Source organism: Vidua chalybeata, chromosome 7, assembly GCF_026979565.1.
Source record: "Vidua chalybeata isolate OUT-0048 chromosome 7, bVidCha1 merged haplotype, whole genome shotgun sequence".
Classification (NCBI taxonomy): Eukaryota; Metazoa; Chordata; class Aves; order Passeriformes; family Viduidae; genus Vidua; species Vidua chalybeata.
This window is the reverse complement of record NC_071536.1, coordinates 19,912,378-19,934,994: the sequence shown is the minus strand read 5'-3', so window position 1 is coordinate 19,934,994 and position 22,617 is coordinate 19,912,378. Positions and strand designations below refer to the sequence as shown.

The 22,617-nt window shown below is 37.8% G+C and overlaps 2 protein-coding genes across 10 annotated transcripts in view; one reads left to right on the top strand and one right to left on the bottom strand.

Annotated features, from left to right (window-relative positions):
- Nucleotides 1–7,941: 7,941 nt before the first annotated feature.
- Nucleotides 7,942–11,353, bottom strand: SPC25 (SPC25 component of NDC80 kinetochore complex). 4 transcript variants are annotated; one of them, XM_053947179.1, is made up of 7 exons: nt 11,285–11,353; nt 10,850–11,018; nt 10,696–10,761; nt 9,792–9,938; nt 9,550–9,654; nt 9,145–9,243; nt 7,942–8,200 (listed from the first exon to the last, which is right to left on the bottom strand). In XM_053947179.1, exons 2-7 carry the CDS (start codon nt 11,001–11,003, stop codon nt 8,067–8,069), a joined length of 705 nt encoding a protein of 234 aa, XP_053803154.1. In that variant the 5' UTR covers nt 11,004–11,018; nt 11,285–11,353; the 3' UTR covers nt 7,942–8,066. The 4 variants fall into 4 exon arrangements, with proteins under 4 accessions (XP_053803154.1, XP_053803153.1, XP_053803152.1 ...); XM_053947178.1 differs by lacking the exon at nt 11,285–11,353 and adding an exon at nt 11,105–11,275; XM_053947177.1 differs by lacking the exon at nt 11,285–11,353 and adding an exon at nt 11,126–11,275.
- Nucleotides 11,354–11,372: 19 nt separating this feature from the next.
- The window catches only part of G6PC2 (glucose-6-phosphatase catalytic subunit 2), a 38,715-nt gene continuing 27,470 nt past the window's right edge, over nt 11,373–22,617 (top strand). For 4 of the 6 annotated variants that reach the window (XR_008431756.1, XR_008431757.1, XM_053947175.1 and 1 more), the window contains exons 1-3: nt 18,167–18,384; nt 18,739–18,848; nt 21,839–21,950. Coding sequence is in view for 4 of the 6 variants with exons in the window: in XM_053947175.1 (XP_053803150.1) it covers nt 18,167–18,384; nt 18,739–18,848; nt 21,839–21,950 (440 nt within the window). In the remaining 2 variants the exon portion in view is untranslated. Of the gene's footprint in view, nt 11,442–11,489; nt 11,682–18,166; nt 18,385–18,738; nt 18,849–21,838; nt 21,951–22,617 lie in introns of those variants that run through there. The other 2 variants (XM_053947173.1, XM_053947172.1) reach the window with 2 other exon arrangements.

Sequence of the window (22,617 nt, the reverse complement as noted above, 5' to 3'; positions counted from 1 at the left end):
GAGAGAAAAGAGCCACTCTTGGGAGTGGCTCTCTTAAAGAAAGTCTGCAGCTCACCAGAGTAAAGCCTACAAAACACCATTATCAGGCAGGCTCTGGTGCAGCATTAAAAGATGATGAGAAGGTACTTAGAAATGGGATGCCTGAAAAAATTCTCGTAACTTCAGCAGGAAATTTAGGCAACAGTTCTCATAACACAAGTATCAGTAATATAGGGATCTTCACACATCAGTTGAAGTTTTTTCACTGAAGAGAATTAAACCTGGGAATTTGCATTGTGTTAAAGAACTGTAGATCTTTAGCAATTGTAGTTGTTAATACGGCTCTGTGATAATATACAGAGACTCTTGTGTTATATTTAATATAGCATTTCAGTTCATGTTTATTGAACGTATTTATGAAGAGATTTATTTATGTGGAATATTGTCCAGTGGTATGTGTAATGTCTTTTGCTCCCTATGCCACATGTGCGTCTCAACTTACGTAGCACAAGGGAGAGCCAATGTGTGCAGAATGCAGCTCAGGATAACTTGATAAAGAGCAAGACCTTTATGCTCTGGCTCTAAGTCTGTAAAGGATCCTTTGTACAGGAAACAGTGGCTGTCAGAGGACAGGAGGAGCTCTGCTGCTTCAGGAGAGTTAGAAGGCAGTGACACAATTTCCTGTAGATGTAGAAGGTGAGTGAAGGGAATACAAATGTGTAGCTGTACCAGATGAGCAAATTCCTGCATGACTCAGTAGCTCATCATACTGTGATGGACAGAGGTTGGGAGCTTATGTGGAGGGAAGTTAGTCCCAGCTCTGCTAGTGTGGGTGGAGGGTTCTTGTTTCCATAAGTTGTGCTGGGGTTTTTGGTCTTTTTGGTGATTCATTCTGCTGCAGCTAGTCCTGCCCCTGGACAGATTTTACACTGTCTACTCTTGTCAGCCAGTAACCTTCTTACATGGCTTAAGTGGGTTTCACAGAACAGGATGCCAGTTTGTGTTTTATGCCCAGCTTCTCCAGCCCCGAGTCTGCCAAAACAATGATGATTCTTGTAGAGGGATTTCTTAAATGCAGAGTTGTGTGCGACATTGACATGTTCATGAGGTTCTGACTTTCAAAGGTAATTGTTTACATGTGACACAGAACTGTTAGATTTTAGTCCCTGGAAAGTGCAATATATAATTAAGTATTAGAAGTTGGGTATTGTAGGTTTTGTAAGAGCAACATGACCTAGTTGTAATGTTACTGCTATAGTTCACTGATCAGATGAAAAGGTAATGTACTCTTTTAAGCTACTGGCTGGCAACATATATTTATATTCCTAAATTAATGGTCTTTCATAGACATCTGAAAAACACCATAGTGGGTGGGTTTTTTAATAGTTTTTAAAGACTTCAAAGTGTAAGGTATTGTCCCTAGAAAATACTGCACAGGTTATTTCTCAGTTTTTCAAAACCAAGCAAAAGTCCCTGCACAACTGCCACGTTTCTTGCATATTTACAACAACTTTTTGCAATCTCACCTCACAAAATCCTGAAATCCAAAGATGAAATGTGATCCTTCCTTAATTAAACTTGCATCAGCTTTTTCACATTAATCTAACTAGCAATTTTATGTCCTATTTCTGAGCCTATAATGAAGATAATCTCACCTTTTAATTCCCAGTAATGGTAATTTTAATTACTCTTGGTCTCCTAAGGTATCTTTGAAAAAGCTGCTTCCCACCAGAAAGGCTTGCTATTTCATAGTTACTTTTGCTTAGTCCCTCATTTAGGCTTAATTTAAACTTAATTCATCCAAAGCATTTAGGTGTTCCTGGTTCTCATTTTTATATGTGGTTTCTCATGGAACTATGTCCCAAGTGAGGTCACTGCCCATAGCTGTTACTTTATGGGACAGTCTAATCATATTTCAGTTCCAGAAAAGGATTTGCATGTAAATAGTCTAGCTCACTTACAGGTCCAACATTTGGTCCTTCAGCAATGTTGAGGAAGTGATGATCCAAGTTGTGGCACCCCCTGGACTGCGTGGATGTGAACAACAGCCAGGACTGCTGTCCAGACTAGAAGCAGCTGCCTTCTCACATGATTTTTGTAAATAACTGTTTCACTTTAATTCCAATTTCCTACTAACTGAATCTCATTTTTTCTAAGGCTTTTTGTTAAGGAGCATGTGAACCATTGAGATACATATAGTTGAGCTGTAATGGTCTGCACTACTCTTGCAACTTGTCCAAGCATCCAGCACAAACAAAGCTGTTTTGCATAGAAGAACTCCTCTATAAGATTTGACAGGTAACTATAATAGACTGCTAACTGTATTATTTGGGAGAAGAATGGGTTGCTAACAGCAAAGGGAAATAGCAGGAGCAGTTGGGAACAGTAAACCATCTTTCTTATGTAAAGTGCATTCACATTGACTTTGGATTTCATATTTTGATTCAATGGGATGCCATCAGTACAAGATTTAGTAAAGGTGATCCCTAGTGTACTACTGTCCCAAGCAGACTGTCTGAATTGTGGACTAACCTTAGAGAAGGCTGGAGCCTAAAAGGATGGGTAATTGCTGCAGAGTTGCAGTTGACAGCATTGAGAATTGCATGCCAGAAGAGGATTTTCCTCTTTCCTTTAGAAACATGAGTTTGTCAGATGGCTTATCTACCTTTGCAATAAGTGTAGGAAAATACAGGCCAGTAAGTCATGCTGATACAATACTAAAAAAATAAAATTTACCGATTTGCTGCTTTGTCATTCCATTATGAAGTTGTGCCATACATGGAGTTAAACAAGCAAAATTCTCTCATTAGCTTTGCATGAGAAGATAAGTATTAGTTGTTTGCCTGTGAGGTAAGCATTTACATTAATGTATTGTGCTGCAATTTAGCTAGTTAACCACCCATAAGGTCACCTATCATTTTGACCTATTCCTTGCTTAGCCAAAAGGTTAATGTATGCAGTCTTCTCTTAAAAGCCTGGATTCCTTTATGGATTGCCATAAAGCAATTGCCATCAGTATGAAGTGTAGCATGCTTCTAAATCAAAATAGTGATACACAGCTGCTGTTCTAACAGACCTGTTTCTCTGCCCAGCCATTTATTCCAGCTGAAGCTGTGGTGTAGAAGATAATGGATAATGAAGAATTGAGGCCATGATCCAGTAGCCAGTGCAAAATAATCCATTGAGGCAAGTCAGTCAAAGAGCATGTTTCCACATAGAGAGTTATCCATCAGTCACAAAACAGGTGAGTCAGTAGCAACTTGCATTGTTCAACATGCTGTGACTGAAGAGGAAGAAAATCACACTGAAGCTAATTGCATCTTATTTCAATTAATCATTTCAGTGCATAACTACTTATATACATATCTATAAAAATGTCATATGAAAAACCACCACACACTTGCATGACTGAAGACTATTTTTAGCTTCTGTCAGTCTCCCCAACAATTTTGAATGTGTTGCTCAATTAGTCCAAATTTGAAAAGAATATTGTGTGGCAGTTATCCCTGTCCTTATAATGTACTTAAAGTCAGCAGTCAGGTACAGAGAACCACATATGAATGCACTGGACCAAGAGTAGGCAGGGTGCAACTGGTATCCTGCAGCTTTAGCAGCAGCAAAACAGGAGCCAAACTGGCATAACTCAGGAGTGGTTCATGGCTCTGATCCTTAGACTGTAAAGAAGAGCTGAATATCACAGTGAAGAGAATGGCACTGTGTTGCTTTTCGTTTTCTTCTTCTCTCTCCGACTTCCTTGTTTTCGCCCAGTCTGCTTTCCCGGGGCGCTGGCCAGGCGCTTCCGGAAGCAGCCGGAGAGAGAGAGAGGCAACAAACACCTTTGTGGGTTCACTTGATATGGACAGAGCTGTTTAGAGAGCGCGAGCAAGACTGGGATAAAGAGACTCAAGAGATTGGACACTTGTTGTGCAGTCCAAAGTAGGTTGTATTTGCCCAATCACTGCACGTACAAGTGACCCCAATCTCGGGTCCAGACGAAGGTTTTATAGGGAAAAATAAGAGATAAGGTGAAACCAATAGAACAATGCCCAGTGTGAATACATTATAGGTAAAATCCAATAGGAATAACTCCAGGGGGAAGGATGAATACACGTAAAAATACAGAATAGAAACTCCAGCTTTAGGTTTAAGAAATAGAAACTCCCACCTCAAATTCACAAAGCCCTTTTGCTCTGTTTGTGTAGCTGCACACTGCAACAGCACTGTTCAAGGACAAAACCACAGATTTGTAGGAAATCAGGCTTCATTGCCTCTGCTTCTGCTGCAACAACTTATTTATAAGCTCAAGACTCTAAAGGGGTCTCTGTGTATAGAGCTGTCAGAGTAATTAGGGATAATATGGATAAAAAGAATGTAGTGTCACTGTCTGGCAGTCAGAGCCATTCCTCCCAACCCTTCAGGCATACAATCCTGTTTTAGCAGTAATGCCTCATATAACTGAATTGCAACTATTGCTTTCAAAAAGGTAAGACTAATACCACAATCATATAGTATAGCTTATTCACACAGTTAAAATACATACTCTTACTCTGCCTGTGAGATTGATTTATGCGTGCATATCTTTGTTATGTCAAGTTCCACAAGCCTTTTAAAAAGTTATAAAAAGTTATAAATGACAAGTGAGTTCACAGCAATGTTATGGTATTACAGTGACAAAACTAATTTAGACAATTTCAAGGTACTGAATAAATTCAATTTATTGACATATTAGAGAAGACAGTATGACATAAGCACAGCATAACTTCCATGTCTTTTTTTATTTTCACAAGTGTAGCCAATACCTGTTTGCTTTTCAAGATACACCTAACAACATCCAAGAGTAACTACCTCCACTCTTGTTTGAATAGTTGTGTAAAAGAACTGTTCTGTTAGCCAGGACTCTCACAGTAATTTGATTTATTTAAAAATCTGACCTCCAGCTAGCATACAAACAATAGTGATTAAATGCATTTAATACATATGCTATTAACATTTAATGTTACTTTGTCTTCCCAGCATTCTTTAAATTCATAGGGTATTTCCAGTATCTCATAAATTCAACACTTTTCCCCCAGGTTTTTACAAATGAGATAAATTTGATAAGGTGCTGAGCACCAGAACATCAGCAGTTTACTGTATGGTCAGCATTAGTTCATGGCCCATGCATTTCAGACTTGACCCTTGGTAGCTAAGTATGGGTCAGCACTTTGAAAGGGAAAGCAATGTTCAGCATTGGGCAAAGTGATTTATGAAAAAAGCCTTTACTGACCTTCATTAAAATCTGTGTCTGCCTTAAGATCCTGCTAATAAATGGAGCACCAGCATTAGCTGATTGTGTGTCACAGCCTCTAAGCTGCATATTGCTTTTGAGCTCAAGAGCTTTCCCATCTGCTCTTTGGGACATTTCAGTCTGTATCTGTACTGTCCAGCACACAGGCTTCCCAATAGCTGTACCTGCTGGGTCAGTCTATTGTGTTATCCTAGTTGTTTTCACTATTATTTGATATCACTGTATTGTGAAGCTTCATAACAAACAGAAAATAGAAATAAAAAATTCCAAATTAACACAGATCCAAGTGTGTGGCATTCTATAAGCACTAGGTGCACATTTAAAACAAAGGTTTTAAAATGTCAAGACAGATCTTCCACTAGAATGAGGTTTCATGGAAGTCACAGGCCAGTTTTATTCATATTTTAGAATAAGTACAGAAGCACATATATTGTATACACATTCCTAGCTTTAACCCACTTTTGGAATGCCTGGCTCTGTTTTAGTGGAACGAAGGTCTCTGATTTGCTCTGGCAAATATAAGCAGGTACATTATTCAAGCTTCAAAATGAATTGTAAAGGTTTGTATTACACAGAATAAATATTCCAAACTTCTTGCTTAGGCATACGCACAGGACATTTACAACATATTCTCTAGCAAATAATTTCTAAGAATGTATATTCCAATAAAGTAGTTGTCACATATTTTATGTTCTGTGCATATAGCAATCTTGACAAATTCATTTTATCACCAACTACTTATGCCTGCAATTAACAAGAAAAGAAAATGGCACTAAGTTTGAACATCTATCTTCATTACTCAAAGCATTTCAGTTTCTTTCTCCTGTGAACATGATCAAATCACATGTTACAGGGGGTGTCTGAGCAAAATGTACACCCTTAATGATTAAACAGCTCCATTTGAAATCAAGGAAATGAGGAAGTTGTGTTCTGCCTGTCTTTTTGCTTTCATACTACAGCTGTAAACTACTTGGTTGAGCATGCTGAAATTTCCTTTCAGAGCAGCTCAGAGGTGCTTGGCACAGATAGGTGAAGCAGGGCAAGGGTATACTTCAAAATGAAGAGTCATTCTGGATGTGAGGGCAATGCCCTTAGTGAGAAGCCAGAAGGGACAGGCCATTGAAGGTAAGGGCTTCTGTACAAGGAAGAGATGCCAACAGCAGCCATAATGCCTCGAGAGGTGACACAAGTGCGAAGTGCACAGCTGGCTCAATACATTTTTTTTAACTCCTGACTAGTCTACTGCCGTCCATAAAAATGCCTACAGCATTCTCTTAGTGGTAGAAGCAATTAGTTGAAAGAAATACCTGCACCGTAAATCCTGTTAATCTGAGTGAAAAGGAAGCAAATGTACTAATGAACAATGAGACCCCTGAAGTCAGGCTCCCATCCCTCGCCTCTTTGTACCATTGCCAGTTACAGAATTCTCAGAGAGGACACAGGGTTTGTCCTGAGTAAGGACACAAAGCAGAAACTGAGGATTTGTTTTATTTGAGATTTCATTATAGTAATGCTTAGTAATTCTCTGCTGTCATTCTGTTCCAAAATTGCAGTGTAATCAGTTGGCACCTTTACTTTTCTTACTGTTCTTTGTGTATAACTGGCTGTAACACAAGACAAAAAAAAAAAAAAACAGGGCACACCAAGGAAAATTATGCACTACTTAGAAAAAAGCAAATTATGCCCTATAGGGAAGAAGAAATGGAAGATTATCTCGTTTACTTTTTTTGTTATGTTGTGCTCCTAGAAGATGAGGGTGTAGTCTGTGGTGCATCAATCAAGCCACATGGTTACGTTTAGACAAACCAAATTATTTAAAAATGCAGTTCACATGTGACTGGGAAATATTCCCAACTGTACTAAGAATATATTATCAGATAATATCTGATCACCAGATTTAAACATGCCTAAATGACTAGGTCATACATATTAGTTTTTGATTCACTAGAATACCTAGGACTGAACTTAGTCAAGACTTTATTTAAACTATGGTATATTATCAAACGAAGCATTTTATTTCTTGTTGCAACAGTCCTTTTAAATATTCTGTAAAAATGAAAACAGTTTAAAGGATAGAAAAAGAATATTTTCAGTCAAAGCTGAGCATTGTGGTAGTAATAGTCTTCTTGATAAGATGCAAAATACACACATGATTTATCTGTCACCACTCTATTTCATACTTTAATATATTATACTTCATTGTACTTTATTACATTATACATTGTAATATAGGCTTTGCCATGTCAAAAGATTTCCAATGACAAAGTTTAACAGACCAGAGGAAAAACAACCATTTAGATGCATGAATAGAAATGCTAACACTGTAGAGTACAAGTTAGGGTAAAAATCTAGACAATGACCTATGACACAAATAACTGAACTAAGTGCTAAGCTTCAGCACACTTTTTTTTTTTTTAAAAAAAACAGGTTTCAGGCCTGTTTCAACTACACAGAAACTTGAAAGAGACATCAATGCTTTTGGAAAAGATACACAAACTATAGAAGGTAGTTTATTTTGATTATCTCCCGTGGCAGCTAAATACAAACCATTACATCATTAATGCATGTAATGGATCAAAATTTACATGTCCAGAGACATTCAGTTAAGGCAGTAGTTGGTGATACTATTGTTTGAAGAATGATCTGAAATGTGTCCAGATAACATCAGACTAAAATACTGCTTTCATTATCTTTATTTAGAAATTAAGAGTCAGACATGGATAAATACACCATTTCACCAACAGGAAGGGAGTAAGAGTGCTCTACTCTTATTAGCCAGAAAGAGAGGTACAAACCAGTTTCATGCAGACTGTTTATATGATAAAGTAGTGAAAGCTTTTCTGATGTTGGCAACAAATGCAGAAAAATTGTTAGTTTCTCTCAATTTAAGCTGTAATTCTGCAATACAGTCCAGAGGAGGTGTACAGGAAGTCACTAAAATGACACAAATTTGCAAAAGATCAGACAACTATTAAAATAATAAATCAATACTAGTGTTTTCCTGCACCTGTGAAATACTGATGTACTTTGTTATCTTTTTTATGTTTTCACTTCCACCTGCATTATTTTTGAGAAGCCTATTTTCTTTCAGCAAAGAGAACCTCAAAGAACATAACAGGCTTTTTGATTTACTGACCTCCCACTCAGTGCTGTGCTCCTGCCTGAATTGTTACAGCAATTCCCAGGAATCCACAGCCTGCTCAAAAACTGAAACACATTCCTAAACCATTTCATTGCTCTGCAGATTAGCAGATTGTAAACTGATGTAGCCCAGCATGTGATAGACTTCTAGCTTCAACAGTTTAAATCTGAATTAGTAAAACCAGAAATCTGCTCAGTTCATACCTAGAGGCATGGCAGAGCCCCAGTAGCATCCGTCTAGAAGCTATCCAGCACTCAAATTCCATAACTGAAGTAAAATCCATATAGCCAAACCAACTTTGAGATCCAAAAGGCTTTGCCCTTACAGAAGGGAAATGCTGGATTTCAAGTTTTATTCTTTCACCTATGTCACCCTTTTTCTGCCCTCTAGGCTTCCGGAACAAGTTGAAATATGCCTGTCAGCATACACACCCACTGTAGCAGAAACAAACTATAAATGAAGCATCCTCATCTCTGTATATGGTCCTTCTCTTGCTTTGCTTTATACAAAGTAAACAGCATCTCCACAAATGCAGGGCAGTGAATAAAAGCAGTCATATTGTCATGTAAGTTAACAAGACAAACATCATTAAAGAAATAATATTACCATTGCAAGATTTTTCATTTGGCAATTGGAAGATAAAAGATTACAACTAAACTGCACTTTACTCCTCCCCTTTTTTCAAACAGAGGTGTCAGATTCAGTCCTCTTATTTAAGTACTCAAAATTCACATACCTTCATAGTCCCCTTGTTCATTTATGGAAAGGGTACACATGTATGGCTTATCAGGATCTTTGTGGTCAATGTGTCTGAATATGAACTGTAGTTGCTCATCTAAAATAAACACAAACAGAATTAATTAATGCCACTAACCTCTGCTGCAGAGTCACAACGATGACTAAAACTCACAATATAAAGTTAGTTTCAATTAATATTCTTAGAACACTGACAAATTAAGCAACCCTGGCCTCTTTGCAAGACAAATGCATTTTACCATATTTTGCCATTTGAGGGACAAATGTAGTATCTGGATTAAGCCAACTAATCAAGTGTGTAAGCTATGTGCTCTTCACTGCACAATCCAACGTGAACCACATTGTACCAGTGCACACAGAAACTATGGAAAGTACAGAAACCTACCTGGAATTCTACGCATCTCCAACGCAAGATGCTCTTGAAACAATGTTTTAATCTTGCTCACTTGTTCCACTTTCTCCTTGGCAGCTTTATTTTTCGAAGATTTTACTAGAATTTAAAAGTCCATCGTAAGTATCAAAGGCAAAACAAGCACATAAAAAACCATTTAGAACAGCAAAAAAGCCACAAGTGTTAAAAACAACCCGTCCTTAAGAAAATTTACTTATTATCCTTTTCTTACTTACTTTCCATTTTCTTCATCAACTCTTCTTTAAGCTCTTGGATGCTGTCAGTCAAGTTCTTCTGCTGCTCTTCTTCTTGATTTAGCTTTGATTTTATTTCTAACAACTGCTCTTCCTTTTCTGCTACGTATTTGCTCTGCTGGAGAATCTCTGAAAGGAGGCAAGAAAATATGAACATATACAGTTGATTAAGTATGTCCCTGCTATTTAAAATTTAAGTAGTTTGAAATTATTTATATTAATAAAACACAGTGGAATACATGCTACCATAGCTACAGAGAGAAGTCAGCTTAACTATACCAAGAGCATCAAATGAAAACTTAAAGTTATTCCTAAGAGAAGCTACAAAGTATGGAGATGCTCTGATACTTTAATGAGATGAAATTTGTTTCTGGTGCCAGCACTATATACATCTTCAAAGCATGAAGATTGTGGCTCCTGCCCACAGGTAATGACAGCCAAAAATGGAAACACTGATATGAGAGTTGCAATCATTTTTACCTGATATTCTGAAGTTTACAAAATTCAGCCAAGTTACCCATACACTGATGAGCTGACAGTATTCTCTGACGAATTTGGAAAACACATAAATAACAGTACTTAGCTTTACTAAGCAATTTAAGTTACTTTTCCTACTGCAGTCAGAAAATTCTGATACTCTATTGGTTTAAATACCTATGCTTTATGCAGAAAACAAATTTTTGCATCATCAAGGAAGTTTTTCAACAAATTGCTTTTGACTTGAAATTTACATTGTAAATTCATATTGTAACCAACCCATTTTGTTTGGGTTTAATTCTGTCTTTACATTTAAAAAGGTAAGTAATAACATCAGAATGAAGATAAACATACTATCCAGGTGTATTTAGTTAATTTTATAAAAGTTGGACACAATAAATAACTGTACCATTGTTATACTCGTGAATTTTGTCAATCATCGGGTCCTCTTCTTTCAGCTTCTTGGACCATTTCTCTGTAAGGGAAAGTTATTTCAGTTATCTGAAGAAGCTTGATGACAAGTTGCAAAAAGCAGAGTTAAGAGGAGCATAGAGCCTTTGTACCTGAAAGAGCTTCTAAAGTCTCCTTGCACAAATCTCTCAGCGCTGAAGTCTGATTGTTCTGTTCTGTGCCATAACTGATTTTAAACTGGATCCAAAACTCTTTCATATCTCTTTCAAAGAGTGCTACTTCATCTTCCGCCTGTGCATTACCCATAGTGCCGTACCAAACCTGGGAGAGAACGGACGAGCGTCAGGACACGGGAGGCAAAAGCAGCAGGGGTAGCTCACAGGACAAACGCTCAGGGCTGGTTTTACCGCCCCGCTTGTCGTTCAAACCTCTTCGCGCAAGTTGTTTTTGTCGTTACCATCGACTCAGTGGGAGCCGCGTTTCCCTCGCAACTCTTCGGCTACCGCGCCAGGGGAGGTTTCCCCGCCGCCCCCTCACCGCCCGCCGGCCCGGGAGCCGCCCCCGCGCTGGGCCCGGCCCGCACCCACCGCACCGAGCCGCGCCGCTTCCCGCCACCAACGGCCGCTCCCGCCCGCCCCGCAGCAAGCGCGCCGCTGATTGGCTGAGCCCCGCCCCGGGCCCGCCGGGCCGTTGCTGCGGTAACGGGCGCGAGGCGTGGCCGGCGTGAGGGGCGCGGCCGCCAAGGTGGGCCGGGGCCGGGGCCGGGGCCGCCGCCCCTTCCCCTCGGGACTGCTTGTTGGGATGCGTTGCCAGGGTCTGCTGGTGGGGTGGTGGTGGGGCTGCCAGCTGGGCCGGTGGAGGGGAACAGCCTATTCAGTGCTGAACAAACAGCGCGACTCATTTACGCTCCTCTGAAGCCACAGCTTGTTCCCAGTGTCTGGTTTTACTCATGGAACACATTTGCAGTAACCGGTCTTGAATTTTGTGAGTTTCCGAATTGCCTTTTAATTCCCCCGGCTTAAATTCTCTCAAAAATGTGGATGAAGCTCGTTCCGACAGGAGAATGACGTTCAGGGGTAATGGCAGTCCTTTTTGGTGCGAACAAAACCAGCATACACTAGCCCTGCCTGTACCCAGTCAAACATTTGCCATAAATGTCTGTCATAGTGAGTTTGCTCTTTATGACAGTGTGACTGGTTTTTCTCCAGTTGTTTATAGTCCCTTTTAGCTCTTGATAAGCACTAGTTTGTGATCCAAGGTAGCAGCCTTCAGTTTATTATGAAAGCTACTTTTAATAATTTTGTCACCATAGTTAATGAATTTGTCAGAATTTTAGTTTATGCCAGTGCTATTTAGGTAATCCCAGGATAATGTATATTTAGCATGGCTTTGAGGATTGCTGTGTAATTACTATCTTCCACCTGTGCAATGCTTAGTAAAGTCTGAGCTGGGACCACCAACTATTAATTCCGTTACTCTTATACAACCTTCTTGTATAAACACTTTTACCCCACTGTATTCCTGTCTTGTTTGATTTGGACATGCTGTTCTCCAGATTTCACAGTTTCCTCAGCATTGTTCCTAAAGCTAATAGACCCCTGTTTCTTACCTGCTTCACACCTAAATGTATTGAAGTTAGGCTGGTCCAGGGATGATTACCTAGCCACATATGAATTTGGGCACTGTGGACCTATACCTTATGCCTTTTTTTATTTAGGAACATTTCTTGCCTAGCAAAGTGTGTGCTATTAATATAAAGTTTCAGTGTTGCTCCTGACATTATTAGCCTTTATTTTTTGAGCTCATAACTTTCTAAATACACAGTTTTCCCAGGCCCTGGAGTTTAGTAAATACAAGTTAAACTAATCTAAACAAGCCCTATTTTCTAATCCATAGTCTTTTGGTGGGTTCTACAGCTGGTTAACACAGATAATGGGTTCACCCCATAGTAGCAGGCACTAGCTCAAAAATGTTAGCTATCTTCTCTTCATCAGTGAAGTTCTTCTAGACTCATTAGTCCTATTCCTTTGTTTTAGACTTTCCCCATTTCAGACTAAATATAGCCTGTGACATTTACTGCCAGAATCCATACCTTAATTGATCTCTTTTCCAATTCATTTAGAGGTTTTGAGAGACATGAACTGTACTATAACCTATCTTCAACCTTTCCTGCTACTGTGCACCATCAGTTTACCAAGTGTGTGTTGCAGGGAAGCACAGTGATTTTGGCAAGTTTCAGTTCAAACTGATGGTTTTTGCCAGCTACAAACAGGAATATGCCCTCATGGCCCAAACTAGTGCAGGTCAGATGCTTCTTCAGTCCTCTTCTGGGTCTGATTCAAGAGGTTCCTTAGACAGAAATGCTGGCAGCCAATCCACCATAACTCTAGCCCAGACAATTGTTCTGAAATGTTGTTTTCTAAATGTCTGTCCTAGCCAGCCACAGAGTAGTCATGGATGGAAAAAAGTTTCAACAGTGATTTACCCTATTTTTAATGCTATGAGCTTGGCTGGAGACCATTAATTGTGCTATTTCTGCATTTTCTTCATGGGTGTCCTTTTAACCCCAGGCTACTTGGTTAAACTCAAGGTTCCAAGGGGCACAGCAGCAGCCGCAGGGTGACAGTTCCCTGCAGTCAAACTGAAGGGCAAAATGTTGCCAACAAAAATCTGCTGCTTTATTTTATTGGTAACAGAAAGTCAGTCCTGGGCAGTTCAGTGCTGGGTTAAAAGGCAGCTGAAAAGTCTAGCTCAGGGTTGAAGAGCTACTGCAGCTTATGAGGACATTCTAAAGGAGCACAAAATTGACAAGCTGGTACTAATAAACTGACTCAGCTACCTCTTGTGGCAGGTTTCTGACTCCCTTGGCTATGGTTGGCATAGGGCTAGTTTTAAGAATTAGAGCCAGCCAGTTTCAGGGATTAGAGAATGACAGTAAGACAGGATTCTTATTGGAAAGGGAATTGAAAAAATGGGTTGGAGATTGTTGCCCTAATGGGTTCAGTTCCATTTCTGCCTGCAGTTCATGGAACTTGAAGGAATTTTATCCCAAGTTGCTTCTAATTTCTAAAAGGTAGTTCTTCATACTAAAATAAGTAAAATTCCTTAGATGTGACTTTTTCATAGGCATGCCAGAATTGTATTCCATGCATTGTTTGTATAATTTATACTGTTGCAGTTATAAACACAATATAATGTAATTACGTTACTAATTTACATTACTAATGTAAACAAATATTAAGGTCTGGCAGATCTGTTTATTGTTATAGTGCACAGATTAGTTTTGTTGGCTTTGTGTGCTCGTATAGTTAACTTTATAGCAAAGAGTAATGACTGTACTAACTAGGAAAGATCAGGTTAAGGTGGCAGAATGAAAAGAGAAAGAGATTGGGTCATGTTAACTATTGCTAACCCTCTATTGGTGAACCCAACCCTAAAAAAGCCTGGGTCCAATGAGGAATGCTTGAGGACATGGGATAAGAAAGAAAGTGAAAAATTAGAGAGAGAGAGAGAGAGAGCACAAACTTCTTGAAATATTCTTCTCTTCCTAATTCAAAAATTAAGGTGTATCTTCTCAGTGTTCCACTTGGAAAACATTCCCACCTGAAGAAATACCTGTCAGCTGTTATATACAGTGTCTGGGGTGAACTTAGTAAATTGCTTGTTAATCCTTGTAGTTGGTCCAGTGTCAATGGAAATACTGGTGTGGAAATTCATGTTATTGTTCAATTAACTAAGCATAATGTACCAGAAAGTTAGGCCCATTACATAGGCCTCCATTAACAATGTTTCAAAAAATGTTTGCTTTGGTGGTTTTTCCATGCCTTGCAAACATTTACTTAAAAGCATCTGTTGACTGTTATGTAATATTTGCTCTAAAATGTAGGTGCAAGGCAGCTGTAAACATTTTATCCTCCCTTCAGTGGATCATCAGCATGACTCTTGCTGCTTTTACATTTTATGTGTGTATATATATATATATACATGTATATATGAAGTCTTTGGTTTTGCTTGTCTTGGAAGACACAGTAAATCAAGAAATTATCAATAAATTAAAAAATATATTAAGAGATAGCATTTGAAAGGTTTTTGCTTTGAACTAAGAACTAATCTATGTGAAGGCCAAACCTTGGCTCTCCAATATCAAAACAAGAGAAAGCTTCAATGTAAAAACTTAATTGCTTACACTTTCTGACCATTTTGTATAGATTATTAGGTTTTCCTGCAATCCCCCATACTAAAAGACAGCAAATAGTTTTATGTATTATCTCGAGTGACTTTGAAGCATTAGGGGGATTTCAGAAGCTTTTTGCAGTTCTTTGCATAGGGGAGTGAGGGAAGGTCTATTGAGGAAGTGTTTCTCCTTTGTCAAACAAGTTATTAAATATAGTATTTCAAGTCATGTTTCACCATCTTTGTTGGTTATTAGAGCTTGGAAGATCTTTAGTGTCTCAGGCTTTTATTGGTTGTGTAATATGACAGGCAGAACAAGAGATTATGTCAGTTATTGATTTTCCCTTGGATGGAACAGGATCATGACTGATTCTAGGCACAGTGAGAGCTGCCTCTCCCACAGAAACCACTTACCTGTTCCAAAACTTCCGTGGTGTCTGTTTTTTAGATTGTGGATTTGTTGAGGTTTTTTAAACATCCTCTGTAAACATGACTCCTCTGGTATCTCTAAGGTGATGATGTAGGAGCTTCTGAAAAACTCAGAAAGAATGTAGGAGAAAATGAAAGCCTTTTCTCTTTATGTCTAAGGTGCTTATCTTTCTCTATCTAAGCATAAGAATCAGCAGCAAAATCCTGAAAGTTAGTATCAAGAGGTCTTCAGCATTTATACTAAAAGAGGCTACTTTACTGAGACACTGCCAAGACATACCTTCAAACACTAAATTTACAAAGTTTCTGGAGAGCCAAAGTGTGCCTGAGGGGTTCTGTCAGAAGACTTCGGCCTGAGCAGATGCATCGCTGTCCTGGTGCATAGATAATATGGATGGGTGGGTTTGAATTTATAAATAAAGCAAACATGCAAAAAGTTACTGCAATTATTGCAATGCCTCTGCACATCCTGTGTCAGAGGCATTTTTTCAGATACCACTGACTAACAGTGGTGCCATTAAAGAGGGACTGTAAAATGACCTATTTTATTACTTGGTTGACTCTCCTGAGGACATTAAATTTTATCTTGATGGAAACTTATGTACTGCAAAATATTTTTTCCTAATAGAACAATAGGTATTTAGACTTAACCTCATTATAATTGTTGCTTTTTTAACCAAGTACTAGAAGTAAGATGCCTGTTATTCAGTTGCCAACTGACTTGGTGTTTGCACTCATGTTTAAGCTAACTGTTCTTGCTAAATTAGATTGGAAAACAGAGGAAGACCTCAGATTTTCTACATTTCTGCATACTAAACCCAGACATGTCTAAAAGAGTGGGTTTTTTATTGTTATATTCTTACTTATCTTTAAAGGCAAGATACTTTTGCAGTAAAAAATGTAGCAAAAGAACATTTTCTTTAGCAATAAGGACAGAGTTATTAGAGAGAGCTTTCTAAACAAGTATGGTCTTGGGGAAGTACTGGGAGAGAGAAAATTCATTCCATCCATTCATTTCTATGACAGTTGCCTTGCTGCACATTCTGAAAAACAGTAAAGGTATACAACTTAGCAAGAAACAAACGTCCTCAAATATTTTCAGTTTAAAAATCTAGGAAGTATTTTTTGTTGAAATATCCTGAAATTTTGAATTTGGAAGGGTTTCCCTTGAAATCAGGTATCACTAGTTAAAGTGAATAATTCGGTCAGTATATAGAAAAATATTGTAGTTATTGAGAAGCACTGCATAGAAACTTTTAACGTTAAGGTTTTCTATATGGCTAATGCATTTGGTAGCAATAAACATATAGGATTTAAATGTGCTAAAAAATGTCTGAAACCAGACTATTATTAGCTAAAGTAAATGGGAGTAGTTAAAGTAAATGTGAGATTGTGTCAGGAAGATAAATCTCCTACGCCCATTTAATTGTCATGCCTTATTTATTGAATCTACTTAATGTTTCCATGTGACTTCCCTGACCACACATCATGAAGCCCTCTTAAGCCATTAAGCCCCTCTTCAGCAAAAAACAGTTAAGTAGTTCATATCTTTGTCTCCACAGCTTGTGCAGTTTAGCTTGAAGTGCATGGAAAGAGTATTAGATAAGTGTGCAGTCCATATATAGAGCTGCTTTTGTCTTCTGACTCACACTGTTTCAGATGCACAGATAATAATTTGGTATGAGGTATGAAATCATCAGAATATTAGAGCCTGATAAAGAGCTTGAAGTTTTCCTCTGGTGATGTCAGAAGTTGATATCATCCGGCTTTTAGTATCCATTTAATCTCTTGTAGGAAAAGTTCTTTTCATGAACCCACCTCAAATGAACATAATATTCTACACTACAGTTATTAGTACTAATATTGATAAATCTGATTTGCTAATATATTGTCTGCTGTAATCTTTTAAACTCCTGCTGTGTGGCAGAATCTGTTTGCTCCTGGCTGTTGGCTCTGGAGAACTACTGTGCTTCCCTTTGGAATAGTTCAGGGAAATACTCCTGATTATCTGTTCCCAACCTTGTTCTGGTTTGTACAGCACATCTCATTTCTGTCAGGCTGGGCAGCAAGAAGGGGGGGCTGCAGCTCCTGCAGGCGGAGGGACGTAGGACTGGTATCATGTAAGCAGTGCCCAAGAATGGCAGTACCGAAAGATGACTCAGAGACTGAGCATCATCTTCATTGGGCCCTGGATTAACAGGCCTCTTGTAGGAAGGAAACAATTGTTTTTCAGTATTTTAAGAATATTGTTGCTTTAAAAATAAATCTAGAGCTCAATAGCATGGTTGATATATGGATGCTGGTTGCATTTTCCCTGACTGAAAAAATGTGTTGTGCAAAGTATTAGTTACAGCCAAGTTCTGCTTCAAAGTGAAATGTACAGCTTCAGTGACAGTTCTGTGAAGATCAGTAATTTGTGTATTCTTTCTATCCTTTGTACAGGCAACATTTAATGAAGCACACACATTAGTAAGATGTCCATCCTGCTGAGAAATGAACTGTGAAAAAATTTAAGCAAACATGTTCCAACTGTTCCTAGAAAGGATTGCACCAGTCACATATTTTGTTTCCACAAAACTTTCCCCACAATTTGCTGCTGCTCAGCATGTACTTCACTTAGCTTCCTACAATTAAAATTTGCAAACAAAAAAGCTTTCCAGTGCTAAGAGACTTCTATGCTTTTCAGAGATTTGGAGCCACGTGTTTTGGGAATGGCTGGGTGCACCACGCCAATATAATATAAAGGCAACGTCAATCACCTTCTCTCACTTTTTAATAGCTCCCCTCCACGATTCTCATTCTCTATCACTAGAAATTCAAGATTAAAGGAACTTTACTATATTTCAAGTACAGTTTCATCTGTTAATATGGATCTCCTTCACAGCAATGGAGTGCTTATCATTCAGCACTTACAGAGGGACTACAGGGCTTACCAGGATTTCCTTAATTTTATGTCACATGTTGGTGATCCTCGGAATATATTTTCAATTTATTTTCCTCTTTGGTTTCAGCTCAACCAAGTGGTTGGTACTAAAATGATATGGGTGGCTGTCATTGGTGATTGGTTCAACCTCATATTTAAATGGTAAGAAGTAGGATTTGTTTTAAAATTTGGTATTTTTAATAATAGTTACTATATGTACCTCAAGTTTAGAAAACTTTCTGTGAATAATGTACTAGTAGATTTTCCCTGGTAATTATAAAATAGGAATTCACAATGAAGATATTTAAGATATGTTTGAAATAACATTGTAATAAGATGAGAAGAACCTGTAGAACTACTATAGAATAGCTTTGCAAATACAGCTCTTGATATTCTATGTAAGATTATTTATTATGCTTTGCTGAGGCCTTATTATGTAAAAATATTTTCATTTAATGTCTTTTATTTTCTTTTTTTTTTCTTTTTTTTTTTTTTTTTTTTTTCTTTTGGGGTCAGGATTTTATTTGGCCATCGCCCTTACTGGTGGGTGCAAGAAACAATGATTTATCCTAATCAGTCAAGCCCATGCCTTGAACAGTTTCCTATAACATGTGAAACTGGACCAGGTAAGAAATGTTGGAGATTTCCTTGGTACATTTGATAGGGATAGCTGCTTCAAGGGGGAGAGAATGTGACTTAGGAAGGTCTTATATGATACAGAAATCTCAGAGCTCACATATAAAATAGAACACAAAAACAAGTAAAGGAAGAAATACAATAGGTATTTGCTGTGTGACAAGACTATTTCCTTCATTGCCTTTAAAAGGTGCAAGGGAGGGGGACTTGCTTTAAAAATAACTACTACTAGAATGAACTGGTGTATTGAAAATAAATTTTCACAAAACTTGTGAAATACATTGTTTAATGTGTTTCAGAGCCCAGGGCTGTTGAGTTTGAGGGCTTGTTTGCTGTTGCAACAAATATTCAACCCCATAAACTAAATAGATGGTTCAGTGTAAATAACAACAGTCTCAGCAATCGATTATATAATGTATCACAAGTGGAAATGAACCAGAACCAGACACTGCCACTGAATGTGTGTGTGAGAGTGTGTGGAAAAATTATTTTTTAAATGTACCTTTTCAATATATTTTCATTTTTTATGTCTCATTATCTTCTCTGTGGAAATCAAATGCAATACTGGTGAAGCTAAATGAAGTTGTGCAACCCTAATATGCGCAATAAGATGAACTTGCACTGAGCTAACTAAATTTAGTTTAAGTTGTTGTGCAAGAAAATACTGACTGTGGAAATTATGTGCTTTGCAACTTGTCAATGCCACTGAAAGCTTTTAAGCAGTTTGCATAGCTGTATTTTGTTAATAGTACCCTGCATAACCTCCCATTGTAATTGTAAACAAGAAGCTTAAGCCCTTGTATGAGGCAGGGTTTAATAATACCTGGTCTTTATGTAATCTGCAGTTTCTTTCAAGTTACTTCATTTGGGACTTAACACAAAGTGTTGAAGTCCTTCAGATCTTATCAAAAGCCTTCAGAACTGAGCCCATTCAGTGCTGTGTAGACCTGAGCCCTGGCTCAGGAGACAGTCAGTGTGTTTCATTTTGATTCATTGAACTGGAAGGCGTTTCTTCTTGTTACTGTCTTTCTGAAAGGTCTTTCCTATTTCTGTCCAGTGGGTACGACTGTTATGTTGATTCCTTCTTTGCACTTATAATGACTACGAGACTTACACTGGACCATTAAGACTGTCACTGACCTGTTTCTCGTTAGCAAGAGGAGGTGCAGTCAGTGCAGGTGTTGTGTGCACACAATCATTGTATGAGCTTACGTGGTACTTCACACACTTTTAAAATAGTAATTTATATTAAAAGATTAGAGAAGCAGCCACAGACATGAGAAAAGCAGATCCAAATACTGCCAGGATAGCCTGAACCCCAAACTCCATGTCTCAGCAAAAGGGAAGTGAGGGGACTGTTCATATGACTACATGGCAAACAGTTTAGGACCTGAATTTGGTTTGTACTTCTGGAATTAACTGAACTAAAACTCGGCAGCCATTTGTTTTCTGGTATTTGTAAAACTTTAAGAATATAAACCTTAAGGTGGAATTTATGCTGTTTCAAGTAGGTAATTTGCAGATAAACTATGAAGTACTATTCCTAGATGACAACAAAGAGAAGCTTTTCCACAGCTAACATACAATGTTACTACAGTGTAACATATCTGAGAGGAAATTAACAAAAGAGCTGGTAGAGTGACTCTAAATGTACTGCCAAGCAGAACAGCAAAAATTAATGCAGAGAGTCAGAAATCATTGTGCTTGTCCTGCCTAGACATTTCTGCTTTACTACTTCACTGAAATATTCTTTTACTGTACACACTACTAGATAGTGCTGGCTCATATCACATTCTTGAGCCTAAATTATTTCTTCTAATAGTGAAATAACTCTGTCCCTTCTCTTTTGTCTCCACAGAAAGCCAAGATGTAAAGGTCCCAGATTGACAGATTCCAATGATCTAATTTTTTCTTTCTCTATTTTGATTTGTTGAATGTAAATCTGGTGAATATGAGAAAGGAAGTGTCAGAGTGATTTTAGGAATCACTTCCCTTGCATTATGCCAGCAAACCTTGTTTTATGGTGATTTTCACAGTTGTAGGAACTTCTCTGTGGTTTCATATTGCTTCCAGTAAAATTAAAATTTTACTTTTTAAATTAAAATAAATGACACATATATTATTATAACTTGGACTAAAAAGAAATCACTGTTGTTCTCTAGATGAAAGAGTGTTCCCTGTTATAGACTGCTGTAGGTAGACTGCTGTGTGCTGTACTTGTGGGTACAGCAATTAGAGCATCATATCATGTGCCAGTTTCATTGACAATCTGCTTTTATTCTGGTTGATATTTTACAGCACTTTAATATTTATAAAATTTATCAAAGTAAAGCATAAAGACACATTTTTCCATGCTTCAGATACATTTCTAAAATTATTACAAAGCTACTCAAAATGTTAATTACCTGCATTGTAATATTGATAATGAGACACAGCTCACAATTGTTAACACCATGGTAATTGCAGAAGCAATATAAGATAAAAAGCAGCTTAGAAGTGCTATCTAAAGTTATACTGGTACTTAAGTTTAGAATGTCACAAAGAGCTAAATTTCTGTTGCTCCTTTTAATTATGGGGAGGTTCATTCAAAATTTTTCTTATGTGTTCCTCATACATAATTTCTACATTCCATGCTAGAGCTCTAAGACAGCCCTAGGTGCTTTTTAAAATTTTTAAATCCAAGTAATGGGAAAATAATATGCTTTCCTTTCAAGATTCCAACTTACACCAATATAAAATGAGTAAGCTATTACGTTTTTTATTTCAGACAAGTATTATGGATTCCCTATAGGTGGACCTTCTGAAAAATTCATTTGCCAAAAATTAACTTTTGAGAAGCAGTTCACATTCTTTCAGCCTTTGTTAGCCATTTCCCTTCTAAATTATTAGGTGCCTGAGTAACTACTAGTAGACATTTTCTGTATGACAGATGTCACAGTCTTCATTCTTGAGTTGAATATTTCCTTTTTGTTTTTACTAGGAAGCCCATCTGGACATGCCATGGGATCATCTTGCGTCTGGTACGTAATGGTCACAGCAGCACTTAGCTACACAGTTAGATGGAAAGATAAATCAGCTGTTACCCTTCACAGGTCAGTGTCTTTCCATGATTCCAACTCATTATATTGAGATATTTCTTTAAATATATGCTATGCTTTTAATGGACTTAATTTAAATAAATATTCACAGTTTAGTCTATTTTGTGAAAAAGCCAACAACCCTTTATTATAATCTACTTCAGCTGAAGAAAAAGTATATTAAGAGGATTTCTCTTTTTGTATAGTCTGGTATTTATTTACAGACATTGCATACAATTACAGACATTCAACTTACAGACATTGCATACAATATCTCTGAATCAGTCCTAAATCTTCAGTGCTGGAAATTTTTAATTCTATAATTGTCACTATGTGTTGGATTTTTTTGGTTAGTACATAAATTTACTGCTTTGGTAGTCATCCTTTGCCCATTCTAAAGCAAGTGCACGTAATGTTGACAAAATTCACTGTAATGTGTTGCTCAGCTCTGTGGAAAAGTCCTGTAATTGCTTTGGTGGCTGTTCTTTCTAAGGCTGCAAGGTTGTTTTCATACTGTGTGAATTTTGTCATGAAATAATTGAGTTTTGCAAATAGCTATGACTGCACGATGAGAGATATGTTTAAGGTATTAGTCCTAATTTAATCTGCCATTGATGACTTTCATCACTTAAACGGCAGAGGTGTCTTGGACCTGAAACTTCTGAGATCTGTTAATGTAACC